Raw genomic sequence first — 13,711 nt, forward strand, 5'->3', positions numbered from 1 at the left:
GATTGAAGTCGCCATAGATATGCAATTTCACTTCTGGTTCTAGTGTTTCTGCAATTCGATTTGCCGTCTGAAAAAATAATTCATACGACTTTTTATTTGCATGTTCGGGTGGGAAATACACAGAAGCAAATATGTGTACTTCGCCAGCTATAGATAATTTTGCCCATACATGCTCAAATTCTTTATGTTTTTCGGTTATAAGTTCCCCAGAAGTGAAATTTGCATTAATGGCAATGAGGACCCCTCCTCCAGACTTCTTCTGAGATAACGATAAGTTGCGGTCGTGCCGGAATACGTTAAAATTATTTCCAAAAACTTCTTCGCTTCTTACGCTTTCGTCCCAGCTAGTTTCAGTTGCAAGAATTACATTGAAAGAAGCGGGTAAAAGATTTTGATGAATTTCCTTCATTTTTGCTGGGCTTTTCATGCGATTGAAGTTTTGACAGTATATCAAAATTTCAGTCGCATTCTGTTGAGAAGGCGGAGAAGTTTTTGAAAGACTAATTCTACTTACTTTACTGTTTTGATTTTTTCGACTACTATTTCCCTCTAAGGGGCGCGTCAACGTCGTTGAAAATTTAGCGGACTGTAGAACTTTGTAGATGCTTCCCTAGCATGTTGTAGCCGTAGCGTGTGTTCACTGGACAGGAATGCTCGGTGTGATGTGAGGTCTGCCAAGGCGTCAATGCGTGAAACTCCCAGCTCTTCGTGTACTTCCAGGAAAATTTCACGCAAAAGGTTTGTGTCTGTTGGTAGACCTTCAGCTGCGAGCATTACTGATGCACTAGTTCTTGTAATTCCACGAATACAAACAGCCGTTGTTTGGTCGTGGAGGAAGGACAGATACGTCCTCACTGTGTCCATTATTTTCGAGTCCCGTAGGCGTGCCTTCATAAAGCGTCTGTCGCCGGCAGCAGATTGCTCCGTAATTCTTATTATAGGAGGTCGCATTGGGTCCAGAAGAGGAGAGCCTTCTCCAGGTGCTGAATTCGATTCCACAAGTGTTAGCGGAGTGGAATTTGCGTTTGACGTTGATTGGGTGCTGTTGTAATGCGGCTGATTTTCTGCTCGGTACGGGTTGATTGTTTCGCCCTTCCTGAAATTGATGTATTTCGGGACCGAGAGGCCAGCAATTGGATGGTCGGTATTTGATGGTGGGCCAGCAAACTGCACTTTTGCTGAGGCCAGCAGTTCCTTATCCGATTTATCGGCGCGTCTGTGTTGATTTTTGTTATTCGCATTGTTGCGAATGTGCTGGCTGTTGTTGCGTGCAGTTTGCTTTCTTCGCTTTCTGTTGAATTTTGCTTTGTCGGCTGCTTTTTCTTGAAGCCTACGAATTCGTTGTTTGGCATCAAATTCCGACCAGTCCGGTTTCCAATGCCATTTATGGTCAAAGCGGCGCCATCCTGGAGAAGTGTGGTTTTCCTTCGTATGGACTATTTTGATGGATGCGCCTTTCGCCTTTCGTCGCGGTTAGGAGCCTTCTGAACCTTGTATGTACGCAGGCCCTCCCGCTGCTTGGTTCGCTGGACGATTGAACTTGACAAATTCAGCTTATTGGCGACATCCCGGACCGAACTTCTCGGATCACGTCTAAACTGCTTAACTACGCGCTTGTGATCTTTTTCACTGACGGAGCATCCATTTTTGCCGTTCTTCACCTTCCGGTCGATGGTTAGGTTCTCGAAGTATCGTTTTAGTACTCTGCTGACCGAGAATTGGACGATTCCCAGCATCTTACCGATGTCCCGATGTGACAACTCCGGATTCTCGAAATGAGTGCACAAGATTAATTCACGACGCTCTTTTTCGTTCGACGACATTTTTCCAAATTTACGAAAAATTGACAGTGAAGCATGTCCAACGTGATCTATACACTCTTATCTGATTATAAGCGAAAGCTGAAGATATAATTCCTAAAAATAAAATTTCTACAGCGTTTTTTCCGTGATGCAATTTTATGTGACACACCCTTTAGTGGCTTTCAGATTTTCGTGAAAATTGGTAGCTTGTTTTCGTTATGGTAAAACATTGAACCCGTATTATTTTCGATTCGATTCGATTCGATTTTTTTTCACTTTTCCCAAAAATGATTTTTATAAACTCATAACTTTTGAACCACTAAGCCGGTTCAGATGATTGACACATCAAATTGAAGTTAATTAGCTAGTCTTTTTTTGAAAAATACCAAACTTGCATGAAATTTGATTTTCTTTGCGTATTTATTGATTGTATCCATTTTTTTATTGTTCACATGGTTTCGGGACCGACGGCGCTATAATTTTCTATATTTTTTCCTGAAAACAGGGGATTTTTACACATTTAAATTTTTTACTCAAAATCAGATGTGTTCTTTTTTCTTTTTCGAGTTATAATTTCAACCGAGATGATCGATATATCAAACTAAAGCCAATGAGCTAGAATTTTTTGGAAAAATATTGCACTTGCGAAAAAAAAAGAATTTTTGTTTCGATCATACTATGCGACTAGACTATATACAGGGTTTTCCAACTTTAAATTCCGAAAGTAAATTGAAATAAAACACACTTAGATTTCGAATTTCAACGAAACTTTTATTTCAAATTAAAGTTTGGTTTATGCCATTATGTGTGAAATACAACATCATTCAAATGTCCACCTAGGGCTTCTTCGCACACCTTGATCCGGAACAGGTAATTTTCGATGACTTTTCGGCACATATGGGGCGGTATCTCGGTCATAACTTCACGAATGTTGTTTTCAAATGTTCAAGAGTTTGCGGAGAGTTGGCATAGACACGGTCTTTCGCATAACCCCACAAAAAAAAAAGTCTAGCGGGTTCAAATCGCATGATCTGGACGACCAATTGGCATCACCAAAACGCGAAATTATGCGTCCCTCAAATTTCGTTCGCAATATGACCATGTTCGGTCGTGTTGTGTGGCACGTGGCGCCGTCCTGCTGAAACCACATGTCATCCGTATCCATATCTTCAATTTGTGGCAAAAAAATCGGTTAACATGCGGCCATAGCACTCACCATTCACAGTTACCGTCTCGCCGTTCTCATTTTCAAAGAAATACGGCCCGATGACTCCACCAGACCATAATGTGCACCTAACGGTGACTTTTGGCGGATGCAATAGCCTCTCAACAATCACGTGTGGATTTTCTGAGCCCCATATACGGAAATTTTGGGTGTTCACTTAGCCACCGAGCTCTAAATGTGCCTCATCGATGAAGAAAATTTGATGCGAAAATTCAGCATTTTGCTGCTGTTGTTCGTTCACCCAATCGACGTATGCCCGACGCATTCCATGGTTACCACGCTCTAATTTTTGTACCAGTTGGACTTTATATGGATGTAGGTGCAAGTCCAAATGCAAAATTCGCCACAATGATCTGTTTGACAAGCCCAATTGCTGAGCACGCCTTGGAATCGGAACATTCGGGTCATCCTCCACACTGGCAGCAACAGCAGCAATATTTTCGGCCGAACGCACATAACGATGATGCACAGGTCTCACAATATCCGCTACGGATCCAGTTTGTTCGAATTTACGCACTACATTAGCGATTGTGTGCTCTGTGGGCCGTCCATGACGACCAAAATCCGTCCGTATATATAGGGTTTTCCATTTCTATATATATATATATATATATATATATATATATATATATATATATATATATATATATATATATATATATATATATATATATATATATATATATATATATATATATATATATATATATATATATTTCATCACGTTGCTTTTGCTTTCGCATTAAAAAAATATAGCTTTCGCTTATAATCAGATAAGAGTGTATAGATCACGTTGGCCATGCTTCACTGTCTATTTTTCGTAAATTTGGAAAAATGCCGTCGATCGAAAAAGAGCGTCGTGAATTAATCCTGCGCACTCATTTCGAGAATCCGGAGTTGTCACATTGGGACATCGGTAGGATGCTGGGAATCGTTCAATCCATGGTCAGCAGAGTACTAAAAGGATACTTCGAGAACCTATATATATATATATATATATATATATATATATATATATATATATATATATATATATATATATATATATATATATATATATATATATATATATATATATATATATATATATATATATATATATATATATATATATATATATATATATATATATATATACATATATTTATATATATTTTTTTATGTTATCTAAAAAATCATCAGCTTTCGAGAAAAAATATGAAAAAGTATAGCGCCCTTCCTTGGACAATGAAAACTATAAAGAACAAATAAGATCAATAATTAAGAAAGCAAAATTTTGTTTTTGCAAGTGTAGTATTTATTCAAAAAAGACTAGCTAACTGGCCAATTTGATATGTCGATCATCTGAATCGGTTTAGTAGTTCAAAAGATATGAATTTTTGAAAAAAAATATTTTTGGAAAAAAGGGGAAACACTAGATTTAAAATGGAATAGGATCTAATATTTTACGATAAGAACTAAAACTACCAATTTACACGAAGATCTGAGAACCACTATATCGGCTTGGCATGGGATATATGTAACACTAAAAAAATTAAGTTTGGTGTTAATTTCTTCGGCAACCAAAAAGTTAATTACTAGAAACTAATTGAGGTTAACGTTTTATTACCTTGTGAATTCTAGATACAATACCAACAGAGGGTATTAAAAAAAATGGCTTTTTACGGGGTGTGTTCGAAAAAAAAAATTATTCAGAAATCATATTTTCATGTTGTTTTTTAAGCGTACATACATTACCTAGTCGTAGAAATTATTGTATCATTCAATTTATTTCGATGAAAATGCTTTAAAATATTTCAAGTGATGTTTTTACCACATTTTAATTTTTTTATTCAATATCCAGTTTCTATGGCGAAGCTTCATTCGTAAATTACACATTTGTCATCATTGGTGGAATACGACCATAAATGTTGTTATTAATAGCACAGCAAGTTATGATTACAATACATATGGGTTTATTTTGATATTGCAAATAATAACGACATTATACATAAAGGGTATGTCACATCAAATTGCATCACGGAAAAAACGCTATAGAAATTTAATTTTTAGTAATTATATCTTCTTCAGCTTTCGTTTATAATCAGATAAGAGTGTATAGATCACGTTGGCCATGCTTCACTGTATTTTTCGTAAATTTGGAAAAATGTCGTCGATCGAAAAAGAGCGTCGTGAATTAATCCTGCGCACTCATTTTGAGAAAATCGGGAATTGTCACATTGGGACATCGGTAGGATGCTGGGAATCGTTCAATCCATGGTCAGCAGAGTACTAAAACGATACTTCGAGAACCTAACCATCGACCGGAAGGTGAAGAACGGCAAAAATGGATGCTCCATCAGTGAAAAAGATCACAAGCGCGTAGTTAAGCAGTTTAGACGTGATCCGAGAAGTTCGGTCCGGGATGTCGCCAATAAGCTGAATTTGTCAAGTTCAATCGTCCAGCGAACCAAGCAGCGGGAGGGCCTGCGTACATACAAGGTTCAGAAGGCTCCTAACCGCGACGAAAGGCGAAAGGCGCATCCATCAAAATAGTCCATACGAAGGAAAACCACACTTCTCCAGGATGGCGCCGCTTTGACCATAAATGGCATTGGAAACCGGACTGGTCGGAATTTGATGCCAAACAACGAATTCGTAGGCTTCAAGAAAAAGCAGCCGACAAAGCAAAATTCAACAGAAAGCTAAGAAAGCAAACTGCACGCAACAACAGCCAGCACATTCGCAACAATGCGAATAACAAAAATCAACACAGACGCGCCGATAAATCGGATAAGGAACTGCTGGCCTCAGCAAAAGTGCAGTTTGCTGGCCCACCATCAAATACCGACCATCCAATTGCTGGCCTCTCGGTCCCGAAATACATCAATTTCAGGAAGGGCGAAACAATCAACCCGTACCGAGCAGAAAATCAGCCGCATTACAACAGCACCCAATCAACGTCAAACGCAAATTCCACTCCGCTAACACTTGTGGAATCGAATTCAGCACCTGGAGAAGGCTCTCCTCTTCTGGACCCAATGCGACCTCCTATAATAAGAATTACGGAGCAATCTGCTGCCGGCGACAGACGCTTTTTGAAGGCACGCCTACGGGACTCGAAAATAATGGACACAGTGAGGACGTATCTGTCCTTCCTCCACGACCAAACAACGGCTGTTTGTATTCGTGGAATTACAAGAACTAGTGCATCAGTAATGCTCGCAGCTGAAGGTCTACCAACAGACACAAACCTTTTGCGTGAAATTTTCCTGGAAGTACACGAAGAGCTGGGAGTTTCACGCATTGACGCCTTGGCAGACCTCACATCACACCGAGCATTCCTGTCCAGTGAACACACGCAACGGCTACAACATGCTAGGGAAGCATCTACAAAGTTCTACAGTCCGCTAAATTTTCAACGACGTTGACGCGCCCCTTAGAGGGAAATAGTAGTCGAAAAAATCAAAACAGTAAAGTAAGTAGAATTAGTCTTTCAAAAACTTCTCCGCCTTCTCAACAGAATGCGACTGAAATTTTGATATACTGTCAAAACTTCAATCGCATGAAAAGCCCAGCAAAAATGAAGGAAATTCATCAAAATCTTTTACCTGCTTCTTTCAATGTAATTCTTGCAACTGAAACTAGCTGGGACGAAAGCGTAAGAAGCGAAGAAGTTTTTGGAAATAATTTTAACGTATTCCGGCACGACCGCAACTTATCGTTATCTCAGAAGAAGTCTGGAGGAGGGGTCCTCATTGCCATTAATGCAAATTTCACTTCTGAGGAACTTATAACCGAAAAACATAAAGAATTTGAGCATGTATGGGCAAAATTATCTATAGCTGGCGAAGTACACATATTTGCTTCTGTGTATTTCCCACCCGAACATGAAAATAAAATGTCGTATGAATTATTTTTTCAGACGGCAAATCGAATTGCAGAAACACTAGAACCAGAAGTGAAATTGCATATCTATGGCGACTTCAATCAAAATAAAGTAGACTTCATTCCCGATAATGATAATGAATGCATTCTACTCCCAGTCGTCGGGGAAAATGAAACCCTACAATATATATTTGACGAAATTGCACATCTCGGTCTTAACCAAATAAATCATGTAAAAAATTTCCAAAAATATTATCTAGACCTATTATTTACTGACATCACCGACGACTTTTGTGTGAATGAGTCCATGACTCCTCTTTGGAAAAATGAAAAATTTCACACAGCAATTGAATACTCAATCTTTATACATAATAGACAATTGCCCATCGACTGGGAGTATGAAGAAGTACCGGAATATAACAAGACGAACTTTGAAGCAATCAAATGTAGCCTACAAGCCATAGAATGGCAAACTTTATTAAACAGCGAACGAGATGTCAACTGAACTGTACATATTCTTCACGAAATTCTGAATAACATAATATCAGAATTTGTGCCGAAGAAAAGAAGACGAAGAAATTCAACCAGCAAATATCCTATTTGGTTTAACGTTCAATTAAGAAATCTAAAGAATAAAAAACAAAAAGCACATAAAAAATACAAAATAGACAAAAGTCATCAAAATTTGCTTGAATATCAAAATATTTCCCAAGAATTAAATTTTGCAATTAAAAGTGCACACGAAGAGTACAATAGAAAGGTCGAAACTGAAGTCAAATCATGCCCGAAGAAATTCTTTAATTACGTAAAGTCTAAGCTCAAAAGCAATAACTTCCCATCGCAGATGCATCTCGATGAGGATGTGAGGAATTCTTCGAACGAAATTTGTAATCTCTTTGCAAATTTCTTTCAGGAAGTATATACTACATTTTCCGAAGAAAATCGCGATCGAAACTACTTTTTATTTTTACCGGATTATCCAAATGACATATCGGTGAACTATCTTTCACAACAGGAAATATGCCATGCACTAAAAAAATTAGACGGAACAAAAGGACCAGGACCTGACGGAATAGCACCTATATTCCTAAAGAACCTGGCTGAGGAACTCACCCTTCCCTTACATTGCATTTTCAATATGTCACTACAAACTGGAATATTCCCAGAAAAATGGAAACAATCTTTTTTGGTACCTATCTTTAAATCAGGCGCTAAATCTGACGTACGTAATTATCGTGGAATTGCCATTATCTTTTGCATTCCTAAACTATTCGAAGCAATAGTCAACGAAAAAGTCTTCCAACAAGTAAAGAATAGAATTACATGTATGCAACATGGCTTCTTCAAAGGCCGTTCAACTGCAACTAATCTGTTGGCTTTTGTGACTTTTATTTTGAATGCAATGGAAAATGGCAAACACGTAGAAACTCTTTACACTGACTTCAGTAAAGCATTTGACCGCATCGACATTCCATTACTACTCTTCAAATTGCAGAAAATAGGAATGGAACAAAGACTCTTAAACTGGCTCAATTCTTATCTAACAAACCGTGAACAAATTGTTCATTTTCAAAATTCTCTTTCAAATTGAGTAAAAGTCACTTCGGGAGTCCCACAAGGCTCTCATCTTGGTCCTCTTCTTTTCATTCTGTACGTTAATGACATCTCCTTCGTTCTCAAGCGTATCAATGTACTTGTGTATGCCGACGACATGAAGCTTTTCGCGGAAATTGGAAATGAAAACGACATCGAAGCATTTCGAAACGAAATACATGTATTCCATACTTGGTGTGATAAAAATCTACTAACACTGAATGTGCAAAAGTGCAACTCTATAACATTTAGCAGAAAAAAACATGTACCAAATATTGTAATATGTCTTGGAAATCAAAATGTAGAAAAATGTGAAATAGTTAGAGATCTAGGCGTCGTCCTGGACTGTAAACTCACATTCATAGAACACTACAACTCTGTAATAAATAAGGCGAATAGTGTGTTAAGTTTTGTCAAACGCTTCTCACATAACTTCCAGGACCCATACACAATAAAGCTTTTATATATTACATATGTAAGGCCTATTCTGGAATACTGTAACATCGTTTGGAGCCCGTATATGGTTGTACATGAAGAACGCATTGAGTCAGTCCAGAAACAGTTTCTTCTATTTGCACTTCGTAAACTCAACTGGACCTCATTTCCACTTCCTTCATATGAAGCACGTTGCATGCTCATAAACATCCAAACACTAAAAGAACGCCGTGAATTTGCAATGCTTTCTTTTGTTAATGACCTAATTTCGCAACGAGTACAGTCAGCTGAATTACTAGAAAAACTAAATTTCTATGTACCTGGGCGTCAACTAAGAACGCGAAATTTGTTTCTAACCAAAACATCCAGAACAAATTATGCAAATAACGCCCCTATAATACGCTTTGTGCCACTATTCAAAGGACGTGTTGGAGTGGTACGAAGCCAACGGGGTCACCTTCGTGCCAAAGGAAATGAACCCGCCCAACGCGCCGGAGCTTCGCCCAATAGAGAAATATTGGGCGCAGGCCCTCCGGAAGAACCCAAAAGTTGTCGGAGGCGGACTTCAAGAGGAAATGGATTTCTGTTAAAAAAAAACTACAACCTGACGTTGTACAGAACCTTATGGACGGGGTAAAGAGGAAGGTGCGAGCATACGGGCTTGGGCTCGAAGTATGAATAAAAAGAAAATGCCAAAAGTTGTTTAATAGTTTTTATTTTACTGTCTAAAATTTTCCAAAGGATCGGTCTACTGGGCGAACTTCTACAGCGTTTTTTCCGTGATGCAATTTGATGTGACACACCCTTTATGTTCAATTTTTAGAGCGTAAACCATCTGTCAATTTTTTCACTGTTTACATTTTCTTGCCACAAATCGTTGCCACTTTTTTCTCTCATGTTCCACTTCGCTTCTCTGGTTTAACCTCAATAAAAACTTATTCGCCAAAACTGTAGGTAGAAAACAAAAAAAAAGGATCTCTTGTGCGTTACTGAATAATAAATGAACACACAAATGGTCTTCATTTTGGTCACTTCAAATTTGCTTGCATTGAGCCAAACTCAATGAAGAAATTATTTCTTGACTCAAGATTCAAACTGAATCAAAAAATGTGAACAATCGATATGAAACACCATCTACTAATTTATTCGTTTATTCCGCACGAAAACTGCATTAAAAACTGATTTATGAAGGATACCACTCGGGGCATTTTCCACGGTTCTCAGGCCCTTTTCCCAGTATACTGATAGTAATCGTAAACTCACGTGAAGTTACGTCTGTTTTTATAAATTTCCCATTTACCTTCACTTTTCTCTGAAAAACCACAAAGCAAAACTTTTGCTTACCTTGATCGCTTTCGGGATTTTCTTGATTTTCCATGTACAAACGGCGCAGCTCCTCTTCCTGCTCCTCGCTCCAAGCGCCCTTAATGCCACCGCCGCCGGTACCGCTGCCAAACGGAAAGCGGAAGAGGAATGTCGAGTCGACAGGCGGGAAAAGTAGAAAAACTCATTATTATTTACCATTGGTGTGCGCTAACGTTTGCCAGCGTTTGCGACGCGGTGTGCGCTGGCAAAAAAAACATAATAGCGAAGAAAACGTAACTTACATGCTGTTTCCGTAGATATCCTCGTATCCCATTTCGATGGCGTTCGCTTCCTTAATCGATTTGTAGAACAGCAGCTCTGCGTAGATTTTCGGATTATTCGGTGCCAGAGAGGTAAACTGTCGAACGATATAAACGCCGAGCCGTCGCAACTCGACCTGATGAGCATCCTTGGGAGCGTGAAATACGCTTTGGAAAATGCGGAATAGCGATGCCTGTCAGTGAGCGGTGGGGGTGGAGAGGGAGTAAGCAGAAAATGGGGAAAACGTGAAAGAGTGACAGCTAAATGGAGAGTTGGCGAAAGGTTTAATCGAAGCGATTATTAGGGATGGTATTTGGCGGAAACGAGGGTTTGCCGGTGTAGGGCAGACAGACATGTGCCAGGGTTTAACCTGTTACTAAACTTGATTCCGCTATAAAAATTAATCCCGAAGATGTACGGGCACTTCCATTGTTGCGAAATTCGGGGTATACGAGAAAACTATTACCTGCTGTCACAGTGGGAGTTGTAAGTTTTCAGAGGGGAGAATTAGTTCTAACAATTTCATTTGTTTTAGAGTTTAAATTAAATTTAAACACACATAGGTGGATTTTAACACTAGCTTAAGGAGAAGCACATACACTTGTATAAGTAGCGTTATACAAAATTTGCATTTATCGACAAAAACGTCCCGCCAACCCTCTTCAAATGGTGCAGAAGTTAGGGATGATGAAACAGCCCGAAGAGTGCTAATTATGCAATTATTCCAGCTTGCTGACGTCCCACTTTTCGTTACCCAGAAGCGAAACTTCTCTTGGAATTATAATTACGCAAAGGTCTACCGGTTTGGTGGCAGACCAGTCGGAACCATCATACCCGAGACGTGGATGATCCTGGAAGCGTATACGCAGAGAAAATTGTAACGCTAAATATTTTCGCTATGGAATGTTATGCCAATGTTTTCCCCCGTCTGGGTGTGGTGAGACATTTTGCAGAATAATATGTATTTATGTGTGTAACGTGAGTCCCACAGTGAGGGGCGTGACATTGAAATGTTCAGCGATAATGACAATTAGAAGTAATTTTGTTAAATTTGGTTAATGCGCATGAAAATAGTACGTGACAACAATATCATCGGTAGCCGGTATCTGATTGTGTGGCAGGCAGCTCATATATCCTAATCGAGCATCAAACCTTGTAAATCGAAACCGTGGCCGGGAAATTAAATTTCCACTCAGCAGGAATAAAGTCAATTAGAATTTAGGTTAATGATGGCGTAATAATTAATCATTCTTCTCCCGTCTCCTATATTTCACCGGAGTCCGCATCCTCTGCAACACAAACAGGGGAAGGGAGGGGGAGATACAGGAAGGCTGCAAACGATGATTCTATGTAGAAAATATGCGGATGAAATAGACATTTAATTTAATTGCTTTCATTTTCACTGGCAATTATCGCGAAACAAACAGAAGAAAGCTTAATGTTGGAGGTTAATTAAAATTAATGGATGATTCATATCGGATTTATCCGGTTGTACGATGAATGCAAATACAAGCCATGATTGAGCACATTTTTGGTCTCTTTCCGGCATTAATAGACCAACAGACCAATGTCAATTAATTTTTAGACTGTATTTTCATAATATCCCGTTCCCCTGGTTCTCAATCGGGCGACTAAACAATCGACAACCTTGCAGAACTCTCTCAACATATTTCGAAGACCGGATAAGGCTGGGTTTGTCCAACCAACCAAGAGTCTGAAGATACAGATTACAATTTTTTTGTGTGTTTTATACATAATATCCAGATGTTTTAAAATAACGTTGCAATAATTGCTTGAGTTAATAATATTTTTCCCCTCTCACCTATTTTATTCACATAAACATCGTTTACCTTTTTCTTACTAGAGCACAGAGAATGTAAATTCCAAAAGTGCACTCATACTGTCGTGAAAATTCATTTCCTTCGAAAGTTAATTTTTTCAAATGAATTGAAAGTATACAGCTCAAAGCGGAAAGAAGGGATTAAATCGGTTCAGAAAAAATTGAAGCTCCAACCATTGAAAATGCTGAATTCACTCGGTCTCACTGGAATTCGTCATTAAACATAACCTACGACCGAAATCGTATTTTACTGTTTTTTGAACTACGCTTTGTTATTGATTGTTGAATTGAATTCGTCGTTAGATTCATACGTTCAAAAGCCAAATTTATATGTTTGACTTTCGTATAGTTATTCGCTAAATATAATTGTCATACATATAAACACTTATGAAAGAATTTCACTTGTGGAAGAATTGTAAACAGTAAACTATAAACTAATCGGTGGCTTCTGGTAATTTTTAAAAATTACAGTTTCGGGGATTTTTTTTTTTATAATGAACAATATAGACAAGAAAACAAGGAAAAGAAAAGGAAGTTCCTAGAAATCCTTTTATATCATCTTTTTATGCCCCATCTAAAAATTCTTAGTATTAATTCTTAGTTTACCAAGAATACAGAGACAAAGAATATTAGAAATATGTAAACTTTATATTCCAGAACCTTTATCATCTGGTTTTTATCTAGAATGACGTTATACATTCTTCTCTTCGATATAAGACCCGAAAAATACGCAACAACTGCATGAAATGTAAAAAATATATTTGTTTCGAGCATGCAGTTATGCTATGTTCTGATTCTTACTCCAATGAAACCACAATCGATTAATACGTTTTTATGTTATTTTATAGCTCTTTATACTTTCATGAATTATATTCAGTTGCTTACTTTTAATTAATAACAATGAAAAATTCGAATTTCGATATTTGTGTTGGAGCATCAAAAGTTACTCTGTTTTGAGGAGGCTGAATTAGATAACTAATAAAACATCATAAAGAGGAAGAAAACATATTTTTTGAAGCTATTCATTCAATCATACCCTCTTCTTCAAATAAATGCAACAACTTTTTCATGTTTTCTTTGAAAAAAATACAACTTATCCTAATTTTGTTTAAAGTCAGGATAGCGATATAGTGTATTCGACAAAGTTTTAGACCTTGTTAAAATATAAACCTTTGTCGAAGACATCAACTTTTAATTTTTGTATGAAGACTCCTGAAAAAAATAATGTTTTGCTCATAACATTTTTGTGTGTAAATCTCACGTTTGACATGTTCTTGACATGTTTCTAAGTGGAGGCGATCTGGCGTAGTGGTAACATCCATA

At 37.9% G+C, this 13,711-nt stretch overlaps 1 protein-coding gene across 1 annotated transcript in view; it reads right to left on the minus strand.

Annotated features, from left to right (window-relative positions):
* The window catches only part of LOC129762449 (protein timeless homolog), a 223,112-nt gene that overhangs the window by 29,631 nt on the left and 179,770 nt on the right, over positions 1–13,711 (minus strand). Inside the window, exons 12-13 of the mRNA XM_055760706.1 lie at positions 10,530–10,741; positions 10,267–10,370 (exon numbers count right to left, since the gene is read on the minus strand). Of these exons, the coding sequence (XP_055616681.1) occupies positions 10,267–10,370; positions 10,530–10,741 (316 nt within the window). The remainder of the gene's footprint in view (positions 1–10,266; positions 10,371–10,529; positions 10,742–13,711) is intronic.

The sequence above is a fragment of the Toxorhynchites rutilus genome, chromosome 1 (genome assembly GCF_029784135.1).
Source record: "Toxorhynchites rutilus septentrionalis strain SRP chromosome 1, ASM2978413v1, whole genome shotgun sequence".
Lineage (NCBI taxonomy): Eukaryota > Metazoa > Arthropoda > Insecta > Diptera > Culicidae > Toxorhynchites > Toxorhynchites rutilus.